At 39.8% G+C, this 24,116-nt stretch overlaps 1 protein-coding gene across 5 annotated transcripts in view; it reads left to right on the forward strand.

Moving 5' to 3' along the window:
* The window catches only part of atp2b2 (ATPase plasma membrane Ca2+ transporting 2), a 55,343-nt gene that overhangs the window by 4,978 nt on the left and 26,249 nt on the right, over positions 1-24,116 (forward strand). For 4 of the 5 annotated variants that reach the window (XM_030776164.1, XM_030776163.1, XM_030776165.1 and 1 more), the window contains exons 2-5: positions 13,463-13,660; positions 18,817-19,074; positions 19,636-19,761; positions 21,537-21,662. In XM_030776164.1, the coding sequence (XP_030632024.1) occupies positions 13,463-13,660; positions 18,817-19,074; positions 19,636-19,761; positions 21,537-21,662 (708 nt within the window). Of the gene's footprint in view, positions 1-13,462; positions 13,661-18,816; positions 19,075-19,635; positions 19,762-21,536; positions 21,663-23,253; positions 23,287-24,116 lie in introns of all 5 variants that reach the window. The other variant, XM_030776162.1, reaches the window with a different exon arrangement.

Below are 24,116 nucleotides of genomic sequence, written 5' to 3' on the forward strand. Positions count from 1 at the left end.
TAGGAGGAAATCGAACAGGATTTGTGGTCTTCATAAGAAAGTTAGAGTTAGGGTGTTAGAGTTCCTCCTTTAGCACATTTTTATAGTTTGTGTAAGGATGCTTGAGATAGAACAGACTTTGGGTTAGCAGGCAAGCAGAACGCCAAGGAACAGCTGTTGCTTGGTTTTGTCTGAGAGACTCGGGTTGACGCCCTAAGTGCGATGTGATAATGAAGACAAATGGTCACATCCAGTCATGTTAATAAGCTGAGCACTAAGCCATCCTCTCTCTCTCTCTCTCTCTCTCTCTCTCACTCTCCCGCTCTCTCGGTGTGCAGTCACCTTCATGAGCCCTGTAGCAGTCCTCATTTAGCACCATTACGCATCATCACCTTTATAACATGCTGGCTTCTCCTCATTTGGCCTGAATTAAAGATCCAAACTGATTAAAAAAAATGTCCTCCTGACCTTGACCCTAATCTGTACATTGTGTGTCCAAGACCCAAAGAGGTTCTGGGCTTGTTTGTCTATGTCATCACCTTTTGACCCAGACCAGTGCTTTATATAAAAATAATTTCTGTAAATACCAGAAGGAACAAGTCACATTCCATATTTTTGCAAGTTCCCCTTTTTTAACTTTATGCAAGACCGAAGTGAAGAAAGACTCCATTTAAACATCTAAGATGACATTATCATCAGTCAAGACTTGATTAATTGACAAAATCCTAGGACATCAGAAATCACTCAGGACATGGGACAGACAGTGTAAAGCTTATGATGATTTGGGGATAGTTACAGAAATACTCCTGGACAGCTCCCCCACTGATAAGGTACAGCGTTTGGGACAAGCTGCATGTGCAGAAAGAAATACTTTAGTAAAGCAAAATGACGAGATGTTTGTGAAAGAAAATCCAGGATGAATTTATGAATTCAGGGGATCTGAGCTTAGTTTGGATTAGGTCAAGTATGCAGGAAAGCATAGAGGACATTGAGATTTGTAGAAAGTGGCCAGACTAGTCTTTAGGAGTAGCTAACAAGTTGCTGATACGTTGCTGACTGGTCCCACAGAGGCTGCTTTCCTTGACATTACAGGTATCACCCATGGAGAAAGCGTTCCTGGCAATGGCAAGGAGGAGGTGAAAGAGTCTGGTGACCTCTTATTCCAAGAAAGACGATTTCTATTTAGCTCGTTTACTTCAAATATTAGCATAGCAAGTGTTCGCAGCTAGGCAACATGTCTCGAGACATCAGACAGATAGCATCTGATGTGTCAAGGCTGTAACAAAGAACCAAGCAACCATTCTAAAGGAAAACATAGGCTGAGCTGATATTTATCCTTGTGGCTAAGGTGACAACATTGACACAGTCTGTTCCCCGAACACACACATAAAAAGAGAGAGAGAGAGAGAGAGAGAGAGAGAGAGAGAGAAAGCAAGTATGTCTTTGACAGAATTAACGGTAGTAAACTTTTGGCCAGAAAAGACAGGGAGAGACGTAACCATTGTATGCTAATGTGTGTGCAGTGCACTATGTCCCAGCACCAGCTACATGCTGGAGAGAGGTGTCTGTTCCCTCGTTCTCACTGTCCTCCCGCGTGACTGTACTTTTTGCTCTCATTTCTATTTCTGTGTGATGGCCCACTCCTGCGCATTGCACATCCAGCCCTAAATCTGCCTATTTAGGCAAAAAAAAAAAAAAAAACTGTTACCATGTATATCTCACAAAATCTTGCTGCTCTTTAATTTTTTCCAGTGTATTTTTATGTCTTTATAATTAGTCTCGAGACTTAGAATAGATACAGCTACATACATTAGAATCTCTCTCTCTCTCTCACACACACACACTCACACACACACTCACACGCACGCACGCACACACACACACACACACACACACACACACACACACACACACACACACACAAAGACACACAGACTCTATTTTTCTGCTAATGAAAGTATTTTAACCCCAGGCTTAACTATTTTTCTAATATCTCAACACAAAAACATGAAAACAGGAGACATCTGACCTTGCCTCAGGTTACCCATTTATATTGTTGCTGTTGCTGCACAAGTGACAAATGTGTATGTATGTCCGATGAGACAAAGTTGGCAGATAGTACTAGAGTATGGATTTACATTACTTCTGTCACAAAGCTGAAGGTCAAAATAACATGCCAAAACAATATAGAGCAGTGCATCAACCCAGGACATGCCACCATCCACACAGTCAAAATCAGCACATATCACCACTGACTGACATGTTTGGAAACAAGGCAGTAGATACAAGCCTGTGTCCATTTCCTGTGGTCAGACCCAAGGCTGTTTGACATTGTGGTAAAGGACGCCGCTTTCGGAGGCAAAGGAGAAGTTGCCCACTGTGGCTGTGCTGAGCTGTGTGATTCACTCGCACTCTTTCCCCCTATCACTGGCTCCAGCACCATTTCACACGACTAGTTTAAACGTCGTCCTACCTCAATGTCCCTCCACCTTCCTCTCTCCTCACGCTGATGAGCATGCTAATCTAGTCCTGCAGTCCGCACGCTCATTCCCCTCTGACACATCCTATTTAATCTCAGGCCCCACCAGGAATTGCCGAGAAGGAGCACAATCTTCTCTAATAAGGACACTATCCCGCTCGCCAGTTCCTCTGTCCCCATTCCGGCAGCCGTTCTTAAACGGCGAAAGCGCTGCTTCCGAGGACAGATTATAAATGATATGTGAACAGTTCCCCTCCCAGGGACTGAAGCTCCCAAATGGATGACCTAGGGGAAGGCTTAAATTAGGACTGACTGTCGCTCTGTGACACAGAAAAAAACAGTATAGAGCACTGAGTGATCAGAGTCTATCACATGCTGGGTTAGCATGATAGGGTTAAGATAAACGGAAAACGTGGTTTTAAAATAGTTAGTGAATACCTCAAAAGCATGCAGAGCTCATTACACAACCAGAACATACCTGAGTATTGTTTGAATTCATCAAAAAAAAAAAAAGTATGAAAATGAAACAACTCGTTAAAGCATTTTCCCCTTTTTAATTCCCTTTCGGTTACATGAAACGGACAAGGTTTGCTATTAGAGGTGAAGTGTATGTTTGCGCACAACGTTGTGACACGGTGACTATAAATATAACAGAAAGCCTTTTGCCTCTTTTGCCTCAAAGAGCCGTTTGTCTGATGCTGTGCAGTGCTCTGCTCTTCATTGTGTTGCTGCCTTTCGTCCGCAGAAGCACACAAAGGCAGGGCTGACAGTGGTCAGTGGTCTCACTAAAGGGAGGCTGCCATTTGGAGGGGCTGGCTGACAGGTCTTGGAGCACTGGCAGTGGGCAGGTGTGATGGTTCTGCTTCGTCTTGTGAAGTGTGACAGCCGTTTCACGGAGTGGGATGGAACTCTCTCCTTCTCTCTCCTCCCTGTTCCCATCCTTCACTCCGGCCCAGCAGGGCGCACCCTGACGCCTGTCCGGGGTCGTTAGCGGCGGTGAACGCGGAGATGAGCTTGTTGCTGACTAAGACGTGTTGCTTTTTTGTTTTTGTCACCGGCTCATTCGACATCCCCGTTGACCCACCCTTTATATTTTTATAGGTCCACACGAGTGGCTATGATGCAGTATCATCCTCTCCTCTCTGGCTGTAACATTGTGTTCAGGTGTCTGTGTGATTCACAGAGGTGATAGACAGACTGCGATGATGGATGACTGCTGCCCGGGTTGCTGGCTGTTTGCAAGGAAACAGCAACTGCAGCACAAGCACTGCTATTGATATATTCCTAAAATTCAAGCTTTAAGGACAATATGACTCACAACTCTTATGGTTCCTGAAATTTCACTGCTCAATGTCACTTCAAGGTCGTTTGACAGAAGCAGAGTGAATGCCTGACATGAAAGCTGTTCTAGGGCTCAAAAAGCAGGCAACAGAATAAGAATCTTTCTGCACAGGAATGCTTTTTATGATAAATTTGTAATGTCCATATGACCTTGGTACAGTTACCTTTTATGGAGTTTATATTCACTATCTGGGGAGTGAGAGCATTGCCATCTTGGATTGGAGTAACAGTCCCTACATAGTGGATGGCCACATATATCACCCCTCTATGTTTTATATGTCATGCTCTGGTGGATTTGATTGTTGAAATATATTCAGGATAACAGCTTCATATTCAATCCCATACACTCTGGTGTGACGTCAGATGTAACTAGCCCAACTTGCGCATTTCATCTTCCGTTTATGGATGTCAGCTTTTCCAATACTGACCTTTCAAAATGATGTGCTAGCAGAAAGAATTCCCATTTGATGTGACAACATTGTATACATATATATTGCTTGCAGTTATCATCCAATACATAAATCATTTATCAGTCTCATTTGACATCATCCGTTCTTCTTATCAAATACTAGTGTAGTATTTATTAAAAGTTTAATATTTTACTAGTATTCATGTCAAATAATACTATACTAGTGGCCTGTGTCCAGCTACATTTAAAATTTACAACTGAATTCTGTATGGGACACATTCAGGGATTAATTCACAATTCAAATTACTCTATCATAGCCATGGGTATTGTAACATGCAGACAAGACCACTGGGGGGAAAAAAAGGACATAGACTGTCCGATATAGGACATGAAAAACTGACATTGACAGGACTAAACCAGGCTGCCCCGTAGCAAGACTTTATCAGTCTTTTGCAGGAATGCAATGCAGTTACAGATTTTTAATAAGAATTCTGTGGATTATTGCCTGCTCAATGTGCAGCATTTTGCAATGCCTCGCTAAATGAATTGATGGTGTCGTGAAAACCCACGAGAATAATCTTTATGGCTCATACAGTATGGAAAATTGAAGACGAGGTTTGCTGATATAAATCCATGATCCGTTCACTCATGGATGTTAACGGGAGCAGGGATTCATGGTGAAGCTCCTGTGCACATGTTACCAGACATATGCACAAGGTACCCCAAGGTACTGTCAATGACTACTGTAACCTTTGGCATATGAGGGATGTCACAAGAACTGATACTTCGGGAGCAAGTCGACGCCAAAATTCAGAAAACGTAACGACAGTTTTTTTCTAGATTAGAATATCACATGGTGATAGCGCACATGGCGATAAAAACAACACATAATGACGGCGCACAGAAGTGCTGTTGCAAAACTTAACACGTAAGGAAAAGAAAGTTGCATACGACGTTTGATATTCCTAAATACTAAGTTACCTCGATATTTTAGCTCGTTGTAGCGTCCTTACAGTTGTCCTTACAGACCGTTTTTAACAAAATGTAACGTTAGCCTTTTAAGTATATATTCAAAGAAACAATGGTCTGCCACCAAATTAGTTTTTGACTACTGCTCGCACGCGGAGCAGTTATCTAAAAATATTTAAGTTATGCGTGGACATTTCGAACAGCTCCTAAAATTTGAAATCAATATTGTGTCAGGGTGCCTTTTTTTCCCTTTAAAGCTATATGCCGGTTTTGGACTTGGAAGACTACAGCCTATCGTATTACTGAACAGAGCATCGTTTACTCGAATAATGAGAGCGACACTCTTAAGCTGGCCATTATTGTTAATTCTTAAATACTTGAATGCTGCATGCCGTTATTCTGGTTTTTATGTATTCATGTTCATACATTGTTTTTCCTTTATTAAAAAATCATTGTCCTTTTCCCCTAAACAACAGACATGTTAAATGGGATTTCTGTTTTGGCCTTAGTATCAAATCACGTTTAGAGAATCCTGGGATATCACTGGCATTGGTATTAACCAGAAATAAAAATTCTGTTATCCTCTCATCCCCACTGACACAGTATTTAGTATTTTACTGTGTAATTTGTGTGTAATTCTGATATGTGTATAAGCACTTAATTAAAATACATTCAAAAATTCTAGCAGGTAGAAGGGCACATGTAAAATTTATATCCCAGTGAGAACATTATTTTTACTTAGCAAAGTTGTGTAACTGTATTAAAATACACGTATATAAAGCTAAGCATTGCCAAAAAATTTTATTTAAAAAGACATAAAGTTGTCCTACATCCTTCTCCTTCTCTCATTATCGTTTTTTTTTATGAGTTTGTGGTCGTCCTGTGCATTTGAATGGGTCCCATTGTGTCACAGGTATACATCTGAGCCCCAGGTGCGCAACCTGACACTGACACAGCAGCTGGCAGAGAGAGGGCGGGCACTGTCACACTGCCTTTGACCTGGCCCTTCTATAGTCTCTCACACACACACACACACACACACACACACACACACACACACATTAATATATAGTGCAGTCATTTAGTATGTGTGTGTGTGTGTGTGTGTGGCTTCCTCATGAGACTGTTTATGTAGGGAAAGGGTGAAGTCACCTCCATCACGTAGCTGAGCCTTGTCCTGGCAAAGTGCACATTCTCGGTAGAGACCAGATGTCTAATTAAGTTGCCTTCAGACAGCAGGCCAACACCCTCGGTCTGTGTAATGAAACAGATGTGCGACTTGTAATGATATCTTACACACCTGCTCCTGCACAGCCATTAGCAATAGGACTTACTAATATCACATTGGGGTACACTTTGAGCAAAACGCATATCTTAACACAGGCTTTAAAAAAAACATTGCAGTTATATTTGCATGTCTTAAATATCTTCCTTGCAGTTGGTACATTTCATTTAATTGCCTTTTTTTTTTTTTACCTTTTTTAATCACCCGCACTACTATGCCTTGATGACAGAGATGACTCAACCTGAACATAAAACTTACAAATACAAATTACCCACACATGAGTCCACCTACTCACTCCCAAACTGCATGCTAATAGTTATTTAAAATCAGCACCTTCTGAGGAAGGTAGTTTCAAACTTCATCTGTCTTCAAAAATCTGCTCAACTGTGTCACTGTTTATCTGAGGACTGTTGCAATAGTCCGACATCAAAGACCTAACGAGTCTGTTAACCCACCCCAAACGATGACATCACTGTTTTGCTTTAGTCACCAGTGTGATAAAACCCTCTGGTGACACTGGTGAACAGAAGCCTCTGATATGGCATTGTAAATCTGTTAGTGTCACTTTCCAATCATTTTTGTTTCAGATGGATCCTTGGGGTGTATGTACGTGTGTGTGTGTGTGTGTGTTCTTGCTTTGCCAGGCCTTAGGGTTCAGTTAAACCGTGTCCTACGCCGTGTTTGCAGACATGGGAGTAGGAGACTTCCCAAGGCATTCACAGGCCGTACGGAGGTTAAATTCATCACTGGCTGGCAAATGATGTCAGAAACCTAGAAAAACTCCAGATTAACAAGAAATACAAGTTCAGACAAATTCATAACAAATACATATTTTCTCTGTGCTCCTTGAACCTTTTTTTTCTCTCCGCCTCTGTATTTGGAATATTTGTGTGAAATTGTAGGTGTCATTTCTACATTGTTTTTAATTTCCTATAAGGTTTTCACGTGAAATCATCTTGGAGGAAATGTCCTCTCCTAAACTGTACACACAGCACTCTCACAAAGCAAGTTAAGATATTGATTTGGTAGAACATCAATACTCTGTGTGTGTGTGTGTGTGTGTGTGTGTGTGTCACTCTCAGTTGCCATGGAAACTAGTTTTGGACTTGTACTGCATCATGAAAAATGATTCATAGTCATAAATTCTATAGCGTGGACAGTTCAGTACAAGGAGTGCACAAGAAACATGACTTGATTTATCTAGTCTAAGATTCTTACATTTATGCATTGTATATTTTGGATTCGGAACTTAATTTATACATGGATATTGATGGCCAATTGCAGGGGAGCAAATCACTGTTGTCCTTTACCTAACCACAAATGTTGCTCTGTTAAACATGATAGTACTATTCAATTGAAAGTCTCACAGTTCAGATCCTAAGTGGATCAAATACATTGGTGTATAGAAGAATTCAGACGTTTTCATTAACACCAAATCAAGTGACACACGCTTGCATTTTTTAAAAATTTTTTTGCATTTGTCTATTTATGGTACGTTCCTGCATCAGAGCGACAGTACGGGTATAGTATATTAAGATGACAATGGTACGTACAGTAATGGATTGTCCCATAGTAACAAGGCAGATGTGAGGAAGGCTTTCCTATGCAGTCCTCTAGCTGGTATACTAACTCATCACTAGTCAGGCGTTTTCAGAGAATCTGTTTTACTTGCCACCTACCTCAGTGCTTGTATACCTGGAAATAACCATCTGTGTGGCTCTGAAGCAGCACAAGTCACGGTGGGGTCCACCAGAAGCTTGTAAGCGCTCCTACACAGCTTGCACAATGAGTAAGGTTTCCATGGCAATCTATTTTTAGCCATAGTGACAAAAAAATCCAAGTGTTAAAATATGCAATAACGTTGTCTCTCGCTCTCTCTTTCTCTCTCTCTCTCTCTCTTTTCTTCCGTCAAATTCAATCTTCCATAATTTCCGTACATGGAAATTCTTTAAGACTGCATTGAGCAGGAGAAAAATTCAGGTGTACTTTTACGCATGAACAGCGTCTCAGACATCAGGGCTGCGTGTGAGTCTTCTCTCACTCTGTGTTTTATGTGGTGAGTCAAAGATGGCCAGAAAAGCCATCTTTCATCTTTGGGAAAGGGATTTTACTGGAAGCTGTCTGTCTCTGTGCAATGACTTTTCATTATCAGTGTTTGAGTGTCCTGTTTCACACCTAAATTAATGAAAGCAGTCCGTTGTTGTACCCACTGATTGTTTAGATTCTCAGTATCCAAAAAAAAGAAAGAAAAGAAAAGAAAAAAGAGAAAAAAAACATTGCTGCAACCAACCTCCACATCTCCTGTGTGATGTGTGGACCATATTTCCATTTCTCTCCCTCCATCTCTCTCTCTCTCTCTCTCTCGCTCTCCCTCTGATTACTCCTTCTATCCCAGCACTGCCACCATCTTTCGATGAAATTGGCAGCAACATCCCAACTGGGGAAAGATCCATTAGCCATTTACCTGAGGAGGCTGTAAGGAATGGCTGCTTTAGTGATATACTGCACTAATGGCCTAATATTTTATTGTTTCATTTGCTTCACAAGGTCAATTAGATACAATTTGCATAAGCTTTATTGCAAAATATAATCTATCAGAGCATAACTAGATCAAGCAAGTAAACGCTATGTGGAGGTGCTGGTACTTTGAATGAACAGATTACCGCAGTTACGAGCATCAAGTTCATTTACGAGATTCTAAGGTCTACTTCTGGATCAGGCATAAAGCAGATTCTGATCCGCACTCATTTTCTGCAAGCTGTACCAGCACTGTACCAAGAAAAATAAGAAATGAGGTTATAAATGCTGTACTTGATTAATTATCCAGAAGCTGATGAGCAATGATGGACTGTGGACTTATTTTATGTCTGGAGGCTCCTTAACAGTCCAATTAAAACAGAGTTCTTAACAAGGTTATCACACATATGTTCATGACATATTCAGTGGCAGCCAAGCAGTGTATATTATGCATGTGCAGCTATTTATAGTGAGCATTTTAGCCACATTTGCACATTTATATGTTCCCCCAGTTGGTTATGATTTCCCTTAATAAACTCTGAGTGTCCTTGCCAAGACATGAAAAAGCGTGTGTGGTGAGAACAGTCAGGGGTGTGCTTGTTTTGCTAACTGAACAGGTCCTCTGAAGATATGACACGCTAAGTAAAACCGTAGGTTTCCCTGTGCCTGTCTGATTTGCTGAACCAGGTCTCTGTCCTCAGAAAGTGCACTAGCCCTCCCTCAGTGACAGGCAGAGATGGTTCCCCTCCAGGCTACAAAATGAGGGGGGGACTAGGCGTGGGGCATGCAATGTGGCGCAGAAGAGATCAATGAGAACGTGGGAGAGAGCCTCTCTTCCTGAGGTGCAATTAAAAGAGAATGTTTCATGAGGGTATTTTTAGCAGTCCGTGCTATTTGGAACCTGTCCTTCCTTTTTTTTTTTTTTCTTTTCTCGTGTTCGAGATTGTTTTAGCATACACCCTCTATTTCTTTTTCTTTCTTTCTGTTTTGTTTCCTCTTACTAATCTGTGTTCCCAGTACACCATCATATGTCCTGTTGCTTTAGCTTAGTGTTGAATGTAATGATACTCTTGGTGTTGCCTTGCTGACAGTTGAACAAGGCACTGTTTTCTATTCTTTGTGAGAAAAAATAATGATAGTCAATTTGTTTGAAAGTCACCATTTCTCTGTGCACATTTCAAAGCAGGGCACAGACTCTCAAGGTCAAACCTAAAAATCTGAGGAGAAAAGAGTAGGTGAACTTTTTGTTGTCATTGTCACAAGGGTTTTAAATGAACGCTCTGGTGTTGTAACAAAATTGTAAGATTTTTTTCACACCATTGATGCTGTAGATCCACCCAGACAGGACGGCATTACCGCATTTTTGGGATGCTTATGCAGCCCAGATATTTTGAGAGAGATACACATATTTTTAGTGTAACTCTTGATACCAGAGGGATGAATGAGAAGGCTACAATATTGCTACAGCTTTCTAATAAATGCAACCACACATCCGAAAAAAAACCACTCTTATTGGTTGATGTACAGCATCGCAGTCATGTGGAAATTTGAGAAGTTTTATTAACAACAACAAAAAGTTAATTATCTATTTAAACATCTCCATTTCCTATTTCTGTTCATGATTGCCTTTGAAATGTTCTTTGCTGCTTTATTGTGCTTGGTGAATGAGCTCAGGCATTTCCATGGTCCAGTAAAGAACATTTGAGCCCCAACTCTGTTGTGTTATTCTCAGACGTACAATGCAACAAAAAAAAAAAAAGAAGAAGAAAAGGATGTTCTATTCATATTATAGCCCTAATCCCTGAGAAGTGTTACTGGTAGAATGAGTACACACAAAGTGAGGCCAGCTGCCTGCATACCCGGGCCAGGTTTTGGTCCGAAAAGACAGGGAATCAGGGCCTCACAGCTGGATGAATCAACCAGCTGAAATAGCACGCTCTACAAATCCTGTTTATCGAGGACCTAGGGAAAACAAGGGCTGTGCTGAATCACATTTACCCAGCTGCTGGCAAGAGTTTATCTCTGTCAATACTGATCCTGTATCCCTCTATGGCATCCAGCAGTGGAGAGGATCCTGCCACGCTAGAACCAAAGGCACGTCTCATACTTATTGACATTTACCTGTTTTACTTTAATTGTCAAACAGCAGCTGCAAGCTAAAGCAGCTTGGATTTATGAAGCCCAATTATTTTCTCACTCACCATTAGGGCCTTGAATATTTTATATATATATATAAAAATACTCATATTAATGTATAATAAAATCACACTTTTAGGAATCCTAAAGTGATTATGCTGACGCGTAGAACTTCAAACCATAGGCTAGCATAGTTCGGGTTGGATGATACAGAGAAGAACCTGATGTTATTGGTGTTTCAGAGCGGTTATGAGACTTCCAGAGAACCGTAACCTGAATGCATTTCAGCCTCAGCCTCTCACACCACTTGTGGCATCTGTAGTGTTTGCCACATGAGCGTAACTGTCACCGATCCGATGCGTTTATGGTTTACCGGTTTCAAATTTTACACTGAGTCGTGCTCAGAGACAGACTCTGTGAAGTTCTCCATTCACCACACAGACCCCTCTGTGCTGCAAAGACTGGAGCTGCGTAAAATGTCGTCAAACCTTGGAATCACCAAGAGCAGCTATGAGATATGGAGTGAACAACACAGTGAACTTGGACCGCTGGAGAAATTTCAGTTTTTGTCATCGATCATCTTCTCCTCACGGCTTTGCTGTGTTATTTTTCCTTTAGGTATTAGTGGCTAAAGCACTTGAAAAGGCTTTAACAAGCTCTGAAGCAGAATTCCTTGCTGCTTGCAAAAACATCTTTCCCAGCACGTTCATATCATTTTCCAGTGCAGATGATGTTAATTAAATCCCATGGCATCAAATAACCTACATTCTCTTTAATGTGTACCAGGGGATTTAAGCATGGGAATGCCATGTTTCCACAGAGTACCTTTCATGCCCATTTATATATTTTTTCTTTTTATTTGATTTTCAACCATCTTCTCATGACATCTGTGTAGCTTCCAGGAATTCTGATCTCGCTGCTTTCTCCACAGTTATAAATTCACAAAGTGTTGAGGATCCTGTGGATCCTGAATGATTCGGTTAGTAAACTGAAGCATGACAATTGGTCCTTGCGTGAAGAGAGGCCTGTAAAAAGACCCTTTTTCCCCCTATATCTCCTCAAAGGTTTTCTCATAAAAGTAGTCATTAAAAGCATGAAGGATTTCACTTTATTTTAAAGATAATCTTTCATAAGAATCTAAAGGCTCTTTTTTTATCTCATAAAGCCATGTAGATTTCCTTCAGAGGAAGTGAAAGGTCATGAGGATGTAATTCATAAAGCTACCGTCAGACCCCTGGCTGACTGCATGACTAATCATGAAAATTCATGTTCAAATGCAAAATCAGCCTCTATAATTTGATTAGCTCAGGATTGTTTGGGGACTATTCCGAGCTGTGTTGAACGGCAAATATAAACCACATCAACTGCAAAGTTTGTGTCCGTTTTAAACAGCCTTCTCTCCAGAGGCATTTTGTTTGCATGCTGCCATTTGCTTTATAATATGACCTTTTGCTCTGTTATGATCGTATTGATGTGCCTATTTATATTGAGCCAAAAGATTTGATGCTAAATGTCAGTTTCAGACACTTCCTCGGAAATAGTGCATTTTACAAGGTTTGCTCAGGGGAAGGAGTGAGAAGAGTCGGAGAGCTCTTTCACTCGATTTCTTTTCCTTCTCTCTCTCTCTCTCTCTCACTGTTGCTTTTTCTTTTTTCTTTTTCTCTCTCTTTTTTTTTTTAATTCTGGAGGTATACTACCATGTCTGCCCACAGCTTACTGCGGTTTCAGTAATGTCAGGATAATTTGCATGGCACATGGTAGCTAACAGAGAAAGGGAGGGTGGAGGGCATGACCCCCCTCTCATAACCAGCCTTATGTAAGTGTGGAGATCGAGCCGCATGATGACTCAGCGGAGTAATTGCAGATTGTGGGAGATGCTGTAGTCCAATCTTACAGAAGGAGATAGATTGCTCATTTCTGATTCGTGGGCACAGGTTGCGAATGGCTCAGTCTTTGTAGTGGGAATACTGCATTCCAGACACTTTAGATGCACTGTTGTTACATTGTCCTCAGTGTTGTTTGTTTTGTTTTTTTAAAAAAAAGGGTGGGGGGTTGAATGATGGTTGGTTCTGTGACTTGTCTGGACTGTAGATATACTCATGAAATGAAATTCCCTACATCTCGAGCAACTGTTTCATCAATTTTCAAAATAACAGTGCCTATTGGTCATTCAAATCAATGGATATGATAAGCCTTTCACAGCGATTCAAAACACTGCAGCAGATACTATTACTACTACTATTACCACAGCTACTGCTGCTGCTGTTACTATTTTTGCTCCTTTTACTACTATTACTATTACTAACAGTAATAATAACTGTGTTTCTGTTGATTTTCTCTTTCACAGGTTTGGCAGGAGTTCCAACTGACCTAGATAAGAGAAGAGAAATCTATGGGCGAAACCTTATACCTCCAAAGAAGCCAAAAACTTTCTTACAGTTAGTGTGGGAAGCGCTACAAGATGTGACCCTTATCATTCTCGAAATTGCGGCCATGATCTCCCTGGGCCTCTCCTTTTATCAGCCCCCTGGGGAGGGCAGTGAATGTGAGTATCTGCCACTTTCTTGATGTTTTCTCATGGCTTCCTGTTTGGCCTTGAGAAGAGAGCACTTGCCAGACTTGGTTTTCACCATTTCCAAAAACAGTCACCTTTCCATTGCGCACCTGTGCTGTATACCATATCATAAAACATGCCCTAATGTAGAGGGATCTAATCCGGTGCTCATTTTCTCACATTTGGTAACACAGTGCTTCAGGCTGTTTAATAAGAGAGTAACTTAATTCGAAAGACTTGTGTAATTACATATTTGCTTTTATATCAAGTTTATTGTATTACGGTTATTCAGTGAGCTAGGTGTTGGTTTCATAGGTAAGGTAATGCAGCACTGTTATGTAAATTATTGCAGTTTTTTCTTTGTATTTTATTCACATTTGTTTTGCCTTGGCAATATCAGTTTAGATTAAAATGCCGAGTGATGAAATAATAAACTCTTGCGGCATTAATTTTAATGTAGCATTTAAGATTCCAAAGGTTACCTGTCAGAACGGTGGGAGTGTTCTACCCATAACGGTTCCAGAATGTTCCCTTAGAATGAGTATGTAGATTATGCTTGCACGTGTCTAGGTGAAGTCTGCATCCTTTAGAACTCAGCGATCAGCACCAGCAGAGGCTGTCATGTGCATCCTCAGAGGGGCTGAATGGCTCGATGATTACTTCCATCAATAGTGTACACAAACTGTTACAACAAACTCTCCCAGTGCTAGGCAAGCGTGGTGGTGGTCTTGTTAACAAGAATGACTGTGCATTCTGAAGCTCTCTCAAACAAGGCAGGGGAGAGAGGGAATTGGTTGAAAGGACATTTTCTAAGGACCCAAGTTAATGAAGTGTGTGCGCAGGAAAAATAACCTTTAGGTGAAGGCTATACATCAAGCCACCCAGCTATAAAACGTGCAATGAAGACAAAGCCATTAAATGAGTGTGCGAGAGATGCTGAGTAAGTCATATCAATCTTGGTAATGGTGAGGAATTCAATTACACCAGGAGCAGAAAATGATCTTTAATTTGAAAATATTCAGAGGGGTGAAAAAGTAGAAGCTTTCTAAATTAGCAGATTGTTTCCTAAGGTAACTTGTGATATTTATAACAATGAAATAAGTTACAGACTTTTATTTTCATGTGCACCTGAAATGAAAAGTAGTTTAAGAAATACCATTAATATGCAAATTAGTTCGTCCGTCTGCAGTGGAGCTATCATAATCACAGATTCACTTAAAGAGACACAGATGTGCTGTCTTTATTGTATTTTTCTGTTCAAAGTTACATAACTTATAAATATTAAGTTATTAACTATATGTATATAATTTGATAATTTGAATACACACACACACACATATATATATACACGTGTGTGTGTGTGTGTGTGTATATATATATATGTGTGTGTGTGTGTGTATATATGTGTGTGTGTGTATATATATACACACCTTAATTTGGACCCTTTTTTGTCCACACACTATAAATGAAGATTTAAGAACTGGCTGTACCTTGAAAGTGGTTCAAAACAAAGACTGTGGCAGATGGCCAGAGCAGCTTTGTTGTGCTGCAAAGTGAACCTCACGTCAGAGAAAAGAGCTCAAAAAATGGCAGTCGCTTTTCAGAAACCATTTATTTTACTCCCATTATAAAGTACAAAAAGGTTCTAGGAAGTGAAAAGCCTTGTGTGGGTCTCCCTGCATGACTGACCAGTGCTTTAAAACTCACTCAGCGCATTCAATCATTTAATTATTCAGGATAAGTGGACATTTTTACAGTAGAGCCCATTCGAACCAATATATATATTATGAAATCACATGAGCAGCCTGCCAGAAACACAATTAAAGATCTTAGATTACCAGTCTCAATCAAGTGATCTGAACAGCAATAGAGGAAAATGAAAGACAGAAGCAAGAATATAATGTATAATTAGTTCCACTGCATTCTTTTTGTCCACTATAGCCCAAATTACTGTTTGTTAGCGCATTACCATTATCAAAGGATTTGAATAGACACTGATTATTTGAAGCCATCACAGATGTACTTTCTCAGTGTAGTATTTGGTCAAACACAGATATGATTTGTGGTGTTAGACTTTCTGTTAGTCAGCTTCAGCTTTTTTTGTAACTTTATTAGAGTTACAAGCAGTAAAATTCTCTTTGTTTCCTAACTGGGTTCCTTTCTGAAAAAAGAATTTACAGTGTGCGTCAGACATTATAAATTCTCTGACATTGTCTGTGTCTGCTCATCTTCTCAGGTTAAGCTTGGGTGATTTTGTTTTTTATATGACCGAGTGGCAGTGGGAATTACACCCTTCCTATATTTAGAGTGCTGATAAAGCACATTGAATCTGTTAGAAAGCAAACAAACAAAACAAAACCCATTATTATTTTGGACAGGTTGACTCTATCTGTCTTGAGAAAACGTAAGCTTCTTAGTGAGCTATGGTCAAGCACAATCACACCATGGACTGGGAAGGAAAGAGTACATGGCCAGATAAAATGTCCATGCTGCTGTTATGTTGCAGACATGTGGCAGTCTCCCTCCCGGGTGTGTGTGTGTGTGTGTGTGTGTGTGTGTGCGCGCGCGTGCGTTTTAGAGAGAGCAACGTTCTCTTTGTCTCTTAAAGAAGATTAATTGTGGTGTCTGTCAGTGCATCCAGACATCCCTGGTGTTCAGATTGAATTATGCCATTACAGATTTTCTGCCTACAGCTACCTATGCAAGATAAGAACAGCCACCACTGGGATCAATAGAGAGAAAATCTCACTTTTCTGTCTGTGCTGAAACAGGGAGATTAAGCAACCATAAAGCACACACTGTTTAAAGTCAAACATGAGCAGAGAGGACATGTTTAGGTTGTAACCACTGCTCTCGTTTCCAAATAAAAGCAACCACTGAAAAAGTATGTGATAAAACCTTAATATAATAATAATAATAATAATAATAATAATAATAATAATAAAAGGCTTTAAAGGGACTTTATCAATATCTGCATTTGCAATATTCTGAAACATGATCATACTTTCAGTAAAGAAATATCCTTGTGCTACTGATTATACTTATTTTGAAAATGCCATGCCCCTTGTGTCAGGAAAAATTTCAATGGTCTGTTCAAAACCTGCTCTAATGTGTTGCTATGGGAGTCACAGGTGGATAGCCCAGGCTTTACTCAGGCTGTCTGCACTTCAGGACCATGGACAGCTCTTGACAGGCTCTATGATATTTTGCACCCAGAAGAACCATAAAGAATGAAGTAGGTTGCTGCAGGGGAGTTAAATCAAATTAATAGATCTTCAGAGCTTCCCTTAGTGCTCAGCTAATGGAACTGTGGTAATGATTGGTTCTGGTGATCGTGCTCATGCTTTGAGACCTAAAAAAGCCCTTGAAAGCAAAGCAGAACTATATCTTAACATAATGTAAGACTAGATATTCATATAATGCAGATCTAGATCCTCAAAGAATGTATGATTCACTGTATAAAACCACCCCCGTATGTTCAGTTCTTTATTTTTAAGACATTTTTTAAGATTTATTTATAAGGCCAAAAATGTATTTTAGGTTACAGTGTTAGAAAAGATGGATGCTGTGGGCGGCAATATATTTTTTCCTGATTTCAGTTTGGCTCATTAGACAACATTGATGAATAATATAACAACGTCTCAAACAGGCTCACAGAGATCTTCGGCTCTGAATCCTTAGTCAGCCGGGTCTGTACTATCAAATATTTGCCCCTGTGGCAAATCTGTGCCTTTTTATCTAATAAAACTCTACAGTATTGTGATTATGCCTGCAGTGACTGCCCCCTTTGACTGTGAATCTCTGTTTAATTGTAGCAGTTAGTTTCCTGCGTCGCACTGCACTGTGGAGAATAGCCAGTCAGTCGTAGATCAGAACCTGCTTTGGTAACACAGGCTCACAAAGTGTTAGTGCTTTGCTAAGTAGAACAATCACTCCTCTGAGAATAGTCGGGAGAAGCCAACTCAATATGTTGGCTATAGTGACTCACAGACAAATGGTATGAATGCATTAAAGTCATAATAAATGTTTGTTCTGATCCAAACAGATCTCAGTCTCTCATGGTAAACCAGTGTCTTAGACTCTTAAGCACATTCTTGAATTAAATTGAACAGTGAGTCAATTCAAAAACCATGAACTGGGGCAATGCTTTCTGTGCTTGCTCTGTCTCATAAATTCTGGACAAATTACTTGGCCATTGGAAAACCTTTTCCTTAATGCTGCAATTGCAAGATTTTCCAGATGCCAGATCGGCTTCAGGGAATTGTGACATATGAAGGGAACCTTCATAATGCTCTACAGTCCCGAGTCTGTGATCAGCTCTCTACTGATGAACTAAATTTAATCAAATTACTGCATAAAAGCATTTTCACCAGCTTCTTTGATCATGTTTTTTCTGCTTTTAGGGAAGGTGTAAGATTCTGAACTTAGAAAACCTTCTATAAATGCTATTGCACAAAAAAAAAATGTATGATTTGATGATATTTCCAGTTCTCAGATTCAGTTATGATACACTTTACTGTTTGACTGAATACTTTTTTCCTTTATAGAAATAAATTCTTCTAATTTACTATAACATGAATTATAATCTGCTTAATAAGGAGCATAACTATGCTTGAAACTGAACTGAATTCTTACAGACTGCTTTAGTATGTGTGTAGTCTACATTTTGCTTATTGAAATGTGGCTAACCAACACATGAATTTGCCATTTCCAGCACTGACTCCATTGTTCAAGCTAATAGGATTTTTCAAAGGCCTTTTTCTCCACAATAAGCATGTTTCAGTCCTCTTTTCATTCGGTTATTTCAAACTGTTCCAGAAAAACACTTTTAGGAAGAAGAACGGATTATGTTTATAAAAAATAACAATGGGAGAGTGTTACTGAGTACAGGTGGATGCACGCGTGTTTATATGCGCATGTGGGTGTGAGCGTGTGTGTGTGTGTATAAAGGAGAGGGAGAGCGAGATAAACATGAATATATGCATGTTACCTACTCTACCATATCAAACTTTATATCTGCCCTCTACCCCTGAGTGCCTGAGGGCTAACAGGGATGTATGCACATATCTCCCCACCCACTATATGTTCAAGTGTTGCGTGACCTCTGTCTCTTTCTCTCTCTCTCTCTCTCTCTCTCCTCTACGCAGCCTGTGGGACTGCTAACGCGGGCGCAGAGGACGAGGGGGAGGCAGAGGCTGGCTGGATCGAGGGTGCTGCTATTTTACTTTCCGTGGTCTGCGTGGTTCTTGTCACTGCCTTTAACGACTGGAGTAAGGAGAAGCAGTTCAGGGGTTTACAGAGTCGCATTGAACAGGAGCAGAAATTTCAGGTGGTGCGCGGCAGCCAGGTCATCCAGCTTCCTGTATCGGACATTGTGGTTGGTGATATTGCACAAGTCAAATATGGTATGTATTTCCTTAGAGTGGTGTAATGGCCATTTATGGATTCTGTTTTTTATTTTATTATTTTTATTTATTTTCTTTTTAATTTTGAATGTTTCTTTACAAGCCCTCTGTTGAAAAATCACTTGGCCACCCACTACACAATGGGCATAAAAAGTCCTAGGTCAGAAAGTTCATATACTCTGTCTGGCAGTGCATAGTAATTCTGAGTGTTTGGTGTGGAGAAGTACATTCTCTCAGGCCTTTATTATGATTATGTAATATCAGTTATAATATTCCATAGCTCCTTGTACATTAAACAACCAGCTTACTCCACCCAGTCCAACAATACAAACACACACACACACACACACACACACACACACACACACACACACACAAACAGATATCTGATATACCCATTTAAAAAAAAAGTATTAATTAGGTGCCATTTGGGTTGAGCGTATTGTTTTACTTCAGCTTCAGCTCTATAATCCTGAAAAATGTTAACAGGACTGGGAAAAGTTGACCTGTGTGAGGAACCACTGGCAGATACGCAAATTTGCGTTTTCTTTCTCATTTTAGGTGACCTTCTTCCAGCTGATGGAGTGTTGATACAGGGGAATGATCTGAAAATTGATGAGAGTTCTCTAACGGGTGAATCAGACCATGTCCGGAAATCTGCAGACAAAGACCCCATGCTCCTCTCTGGTCAGTTTTCCCATCATTAACACATATCTACTTTCACTCCTTTACTACTGTATGTGCTTTAAACATGTATCTGTGGCTCTCTGGGTGCCAAAGAAAATAGCACACATACAAGTTAGGGTTAGGATTCAGAGACTGTAACAATTAATGTGAGTGTGTCTAGAGGCTCATAATAATGGCCCCAGAAGCATAGTCATTTCTGTGATCTCACATCATTATCTGGAGGTTTCTCTGACAGACACTGCTGATGTATATGTTGGTGGGTTGGCTGAACTCCAGGTTTCCTCCAGCTTTCTTGAGCTGTTGAGTGTTTCTGTTACAGTGGTTTTGCCCATCCTGCACCAATGAGAGCCTTCACCCCTCTCCTCCTGCCTGACAACCTGTATGGTCCAAATCAGTTATTCCAGTCACAGCCCTGACATTTTAAGTGGATGAAAAGGGGTTGTATTGTTAATGAGAATTTGAATTTCAGCCAGGGATGTATTGTAGTGAGAATGCATTGAAATCGTTAATGGAATTCCATTGAAAACATTAAGAAAGTAATATTATCCCTTCAGCTCATCAAAAGGACGGCAGAGATATGTAAAACCATAACCCCAGGTTGGTATGACTCCACCTGAGATTTATAATGGGGCAGGGCCAACTTATGTTTCTCATCCAGCTTCTTTCCCCCTCTCTGTAATTTATATTTAATAAGCATCAGTACATGTTTGTTTGGGGGTTTTTTTGTGTTTGTTTGATTGATTGATTGAAAATGTGCCTGTGATTTCATTTGAACAATTCTATGTTCAAAATCATCTCAGGACATTTTTACGCAATACATATTAGCATTAATTGGTTTTATTCTTCATATTATTGTTAAACTAATGGTGCATATTTTGAAATACGTTATAAATTATTGATGCAATGTCAAATTCCATAACTATAAATTGGTTGGACTGAATTTGGGCAGTAAAGTCAGTCATTTCCTCACTGGGGCACAGGGGGGCTGAGGTGAAAACAGGTAGTGCCAATGGGCTGTCTGAAATGATATTACCTGAAACAGCAGAGGACTGTGAGGAGAATGCAGTATAAACCCAGCTGCATTCATGCCATAGCATATCTGTTCTACGGGAAGCCACAAAGGCAGCTCATATTTTCTATTGTTCTCTTGATTTTCTGTTGTTCTTAATGACCCCCTCTTGTTAATGTTGGTTTACTCATTAAAACCCTTAAAAGAGGATACAAAATCAGAAAGTGCCCATGGCAGTGCAAGATAATATTGCTTTAGATTTTTCAAGAGTGCAAAATGTGTTACTGTTTTTCCAAAAATAAAAACTCAGAATGGTCTTTTTATTTGATATTGTTGTGTTACTACTATTACTTAACACACACCACACTTACAGTTATTAAAGCTGTTATTGTCTGGACCTACTTGACCACTTGTCTTCTCGCCTCTTCCTTAAGTGCAGAGGGTTGTTAAATGCTAGTGTCTTACTTTAACAGTACCATAACTGGCATCACTTTTCTGTTGTTCTCATACCCTTATCCTTAATTTCCCTATAATATTTGTGTATTGAGTTTATCCAGTTTCTTCTGGTCAGATTTCTTATGAGTGTCTCGTCAGTTATTACTCAATACTCATCAGAATTTCTTCCATTGGTGTCCTTGATCGGTCTTACGGCATACCTTGCCATACCTTATGCAGCTGCATTGCTTACCTGATCCCTTTGTTTACAGTGTCTCCCTCAGTTGTCTGACTGCCAGTACTTACTGTACTGTACTTCCTGAATTACCAGGTACACATGTGATGGAGGGTTCAGGTCGAATGGTGGTCACGGCAGTTGGGGTGAACTCTCAGACTGGCATCATCTTTACCCTGCTCGGCGCTGGAGGAGAAGAGGAGGAGAAAAAAGAGAAGAAAGGTAGGTAATGATATCTTTGTTTGGAGAGAAACCAATGACAGGCTATTGGCACAGCCTGTGATGTCTTGTCATGCACTTGTGCAACTTCTACGGTAAACAGGGTAAACTTTGGAAGGTGCTCTCGAAGCTTTGTTTAGTGTGTTCGAAGAGCTTGCAGGTTGATTCATTTTCTGAATCAGCCTTATAGCTATAGAATGTGCTATCTATAGAGGTTTTGGCAGACATGTGTCTCAAAATGTATATTAGCTTATTATTCAAATATGCTAGTATTTCAAAGTTTTGTCTCCTTTCACTTTTACTGACCTAAAGGCAGATTTTGATGGCGAATTACAAGCTGTGTCTCATTTAGGGGACTTTGTCCTTTGAAGGTTGCCCAAGTATGAGCATATGCCCTAAATATTGTCCTATTTTGAAGGAACCTGGAAATGCAGATGTGTGACTCTTTTGAGAGTATTCAAAGAATCCAAAGGGATCTTTTACCCTCATTTTCCCACAAGACCATAAAAATGGCCCAGAACAGGGGCAGAGCAGGAATTTTTATATGTATAATAAATGGATGCTATTGTCTTTAGTTTGGAAATATTTTTAGTTTGATCCCTATACTTGATCAAGACCAGTGTGAAAGCTCAGATTATACATTCTGTAAAATAATTCAGTCTCTAATAAAACAATAAGATTAAGATTGATAATTTTTGCATACCTACTTTTCTCTCATGTAAAACTTTCAGAACCTTGTTGAGAAATTGTCATAGATCCTTTCAGACCTTTTCTAGACCATCTCATTGTCTTACCAATGGCCACTCTAGTGAAACACAGCAACAGCAAGCAAATGATAAATTCCATTGGATTTACAATTTAAAGATTGACTTGTCCTGTGTTCATTTGCATCACTGTAAAGGTTCAGTTAGACCAAAACTAGACTGAACTGGGCACAAACAACATGAGAAAAGAGAGAGAGGAGATAAGCCACTTTAAATTGCTACCAGTTTCTTAACATTGACCTTCTACACCTTCGGTGGAATTGCCAATGATTTTGTTTCCTGAAATTCAAGACCCTGTGAGAGAACATCTGTGTCCCGTCTGCAGAAAAAATATTAACGTCCATGAGTTTGATGTTTTGCCTACATATAAGTAAGCAATCTGCCATAATAAGAAGTCAGGACAGTGGAGAATTATTTTTGGTGGTTGTGGGTTTTAATCTCTTTGAATCATATCTGTTAAAAGAGATATTTCAGACTGATTACAGTTTGGTTTCACTGGCAAGGAATGACATTGTAGAGTTGACCGCGTTCAATTTTCTGCTTTGTATAACTATTGATTGTATATGTAAGATAGATTGCGCTATCTTTTTTCAGTTTACAAATGCTGAATTCCTCTATTTTGATCACAAAAACAGGAATTCAAATTTTGCAGAATACATGGGTATGGGTGTTACTGTCAAATCAATCAACACGGTGCAGTAGTGTTGCTTTATGAAATCTCACACTCAAAAGAATGCTATTTGTACTGCTGGTTGGGCAATATGAACTATTCAAATTTTTGTGCCGGTGCCGCTCCTTATTGTTTTGTCATTCTGTAAACTACCATACAGGTGAGAAAGTGGAGGATTGCCAACAGCTAGCAGGTAGAGTATAGTTCTTTATATGCCCTGATCCCACTATACTCCAGGGATGTCCACCAGTAAAATCACTCAACCGTAACCCCTTGAATAATAATGCCCTCTCCCCTTCCCAACCCAGCTTTGGTCACGTTGATTCCTGACTTAAAAAGAGGAGCCTGTCCCTTGCATCTTTTTAAGTATTCAAAGAAATGCATTTCATCCATATCCCTGCACAAACCTGCTTATAAATGGGTTGACCGAATCCTTTTTTTCTTTTTTCTTTGTTTTTTTTTTTTTGTTCTTTTGGCAAAACGAATCAAGGTATAATGATTGTAGTCATACCCACTATTTTGTAGAATGTAAGCATGTACGAATAATTAGAACGCTCTTACGATGATATAGAATGTGACAGTGCGAAAAATATGTCTTTGTTATTGATTTATCAAACAATATCTGTACAGGAAGTTTTGCCACCCTGGTTTGTAATTTAGATTACTTTGTAGTCTTTTTTGATTATGCTGATCTTATTAACATTTCATAGTGGTGAAACACAATTAACAGTCTATGGACAGGAACAGCTTTGAACTCTTCTGCTTCGGAGAATGTCATGCATTTTATGTGGGGGACATTGTAAGCTAATTGTGGTTGTTGTAAACTAAAGGCTTTTCGCGCATAGAAGTGTGACTCTGTTGATTAGAATCAAAGTTAGGAATCAAAGCTGGTCAAGTTAAAACAAGAAATTTAAGGTTATGTTCTGTTTGTGTGACAGTTATTCATCTCTGCCGAAGATCTTGATAGTGTTTTTGGAGTACTCAGCTATTAATAAGTTGATTAACAATTTCTCCTCACCATGA

The sequence above is a fragment of the Chanos chanos genome, chromosome 6, assembly GCF_902362185.1.
Source record: "Chanos chanos chromosome 6, fChaCha1.1, whole genome shotgun sequence".
Classification (NCBI taxonomy): Eukaryota; Metazoa; Chordata; class Actinopteri; order Gonorynchiformes; family Chanidae; genus Chanos; species Chanos chanos.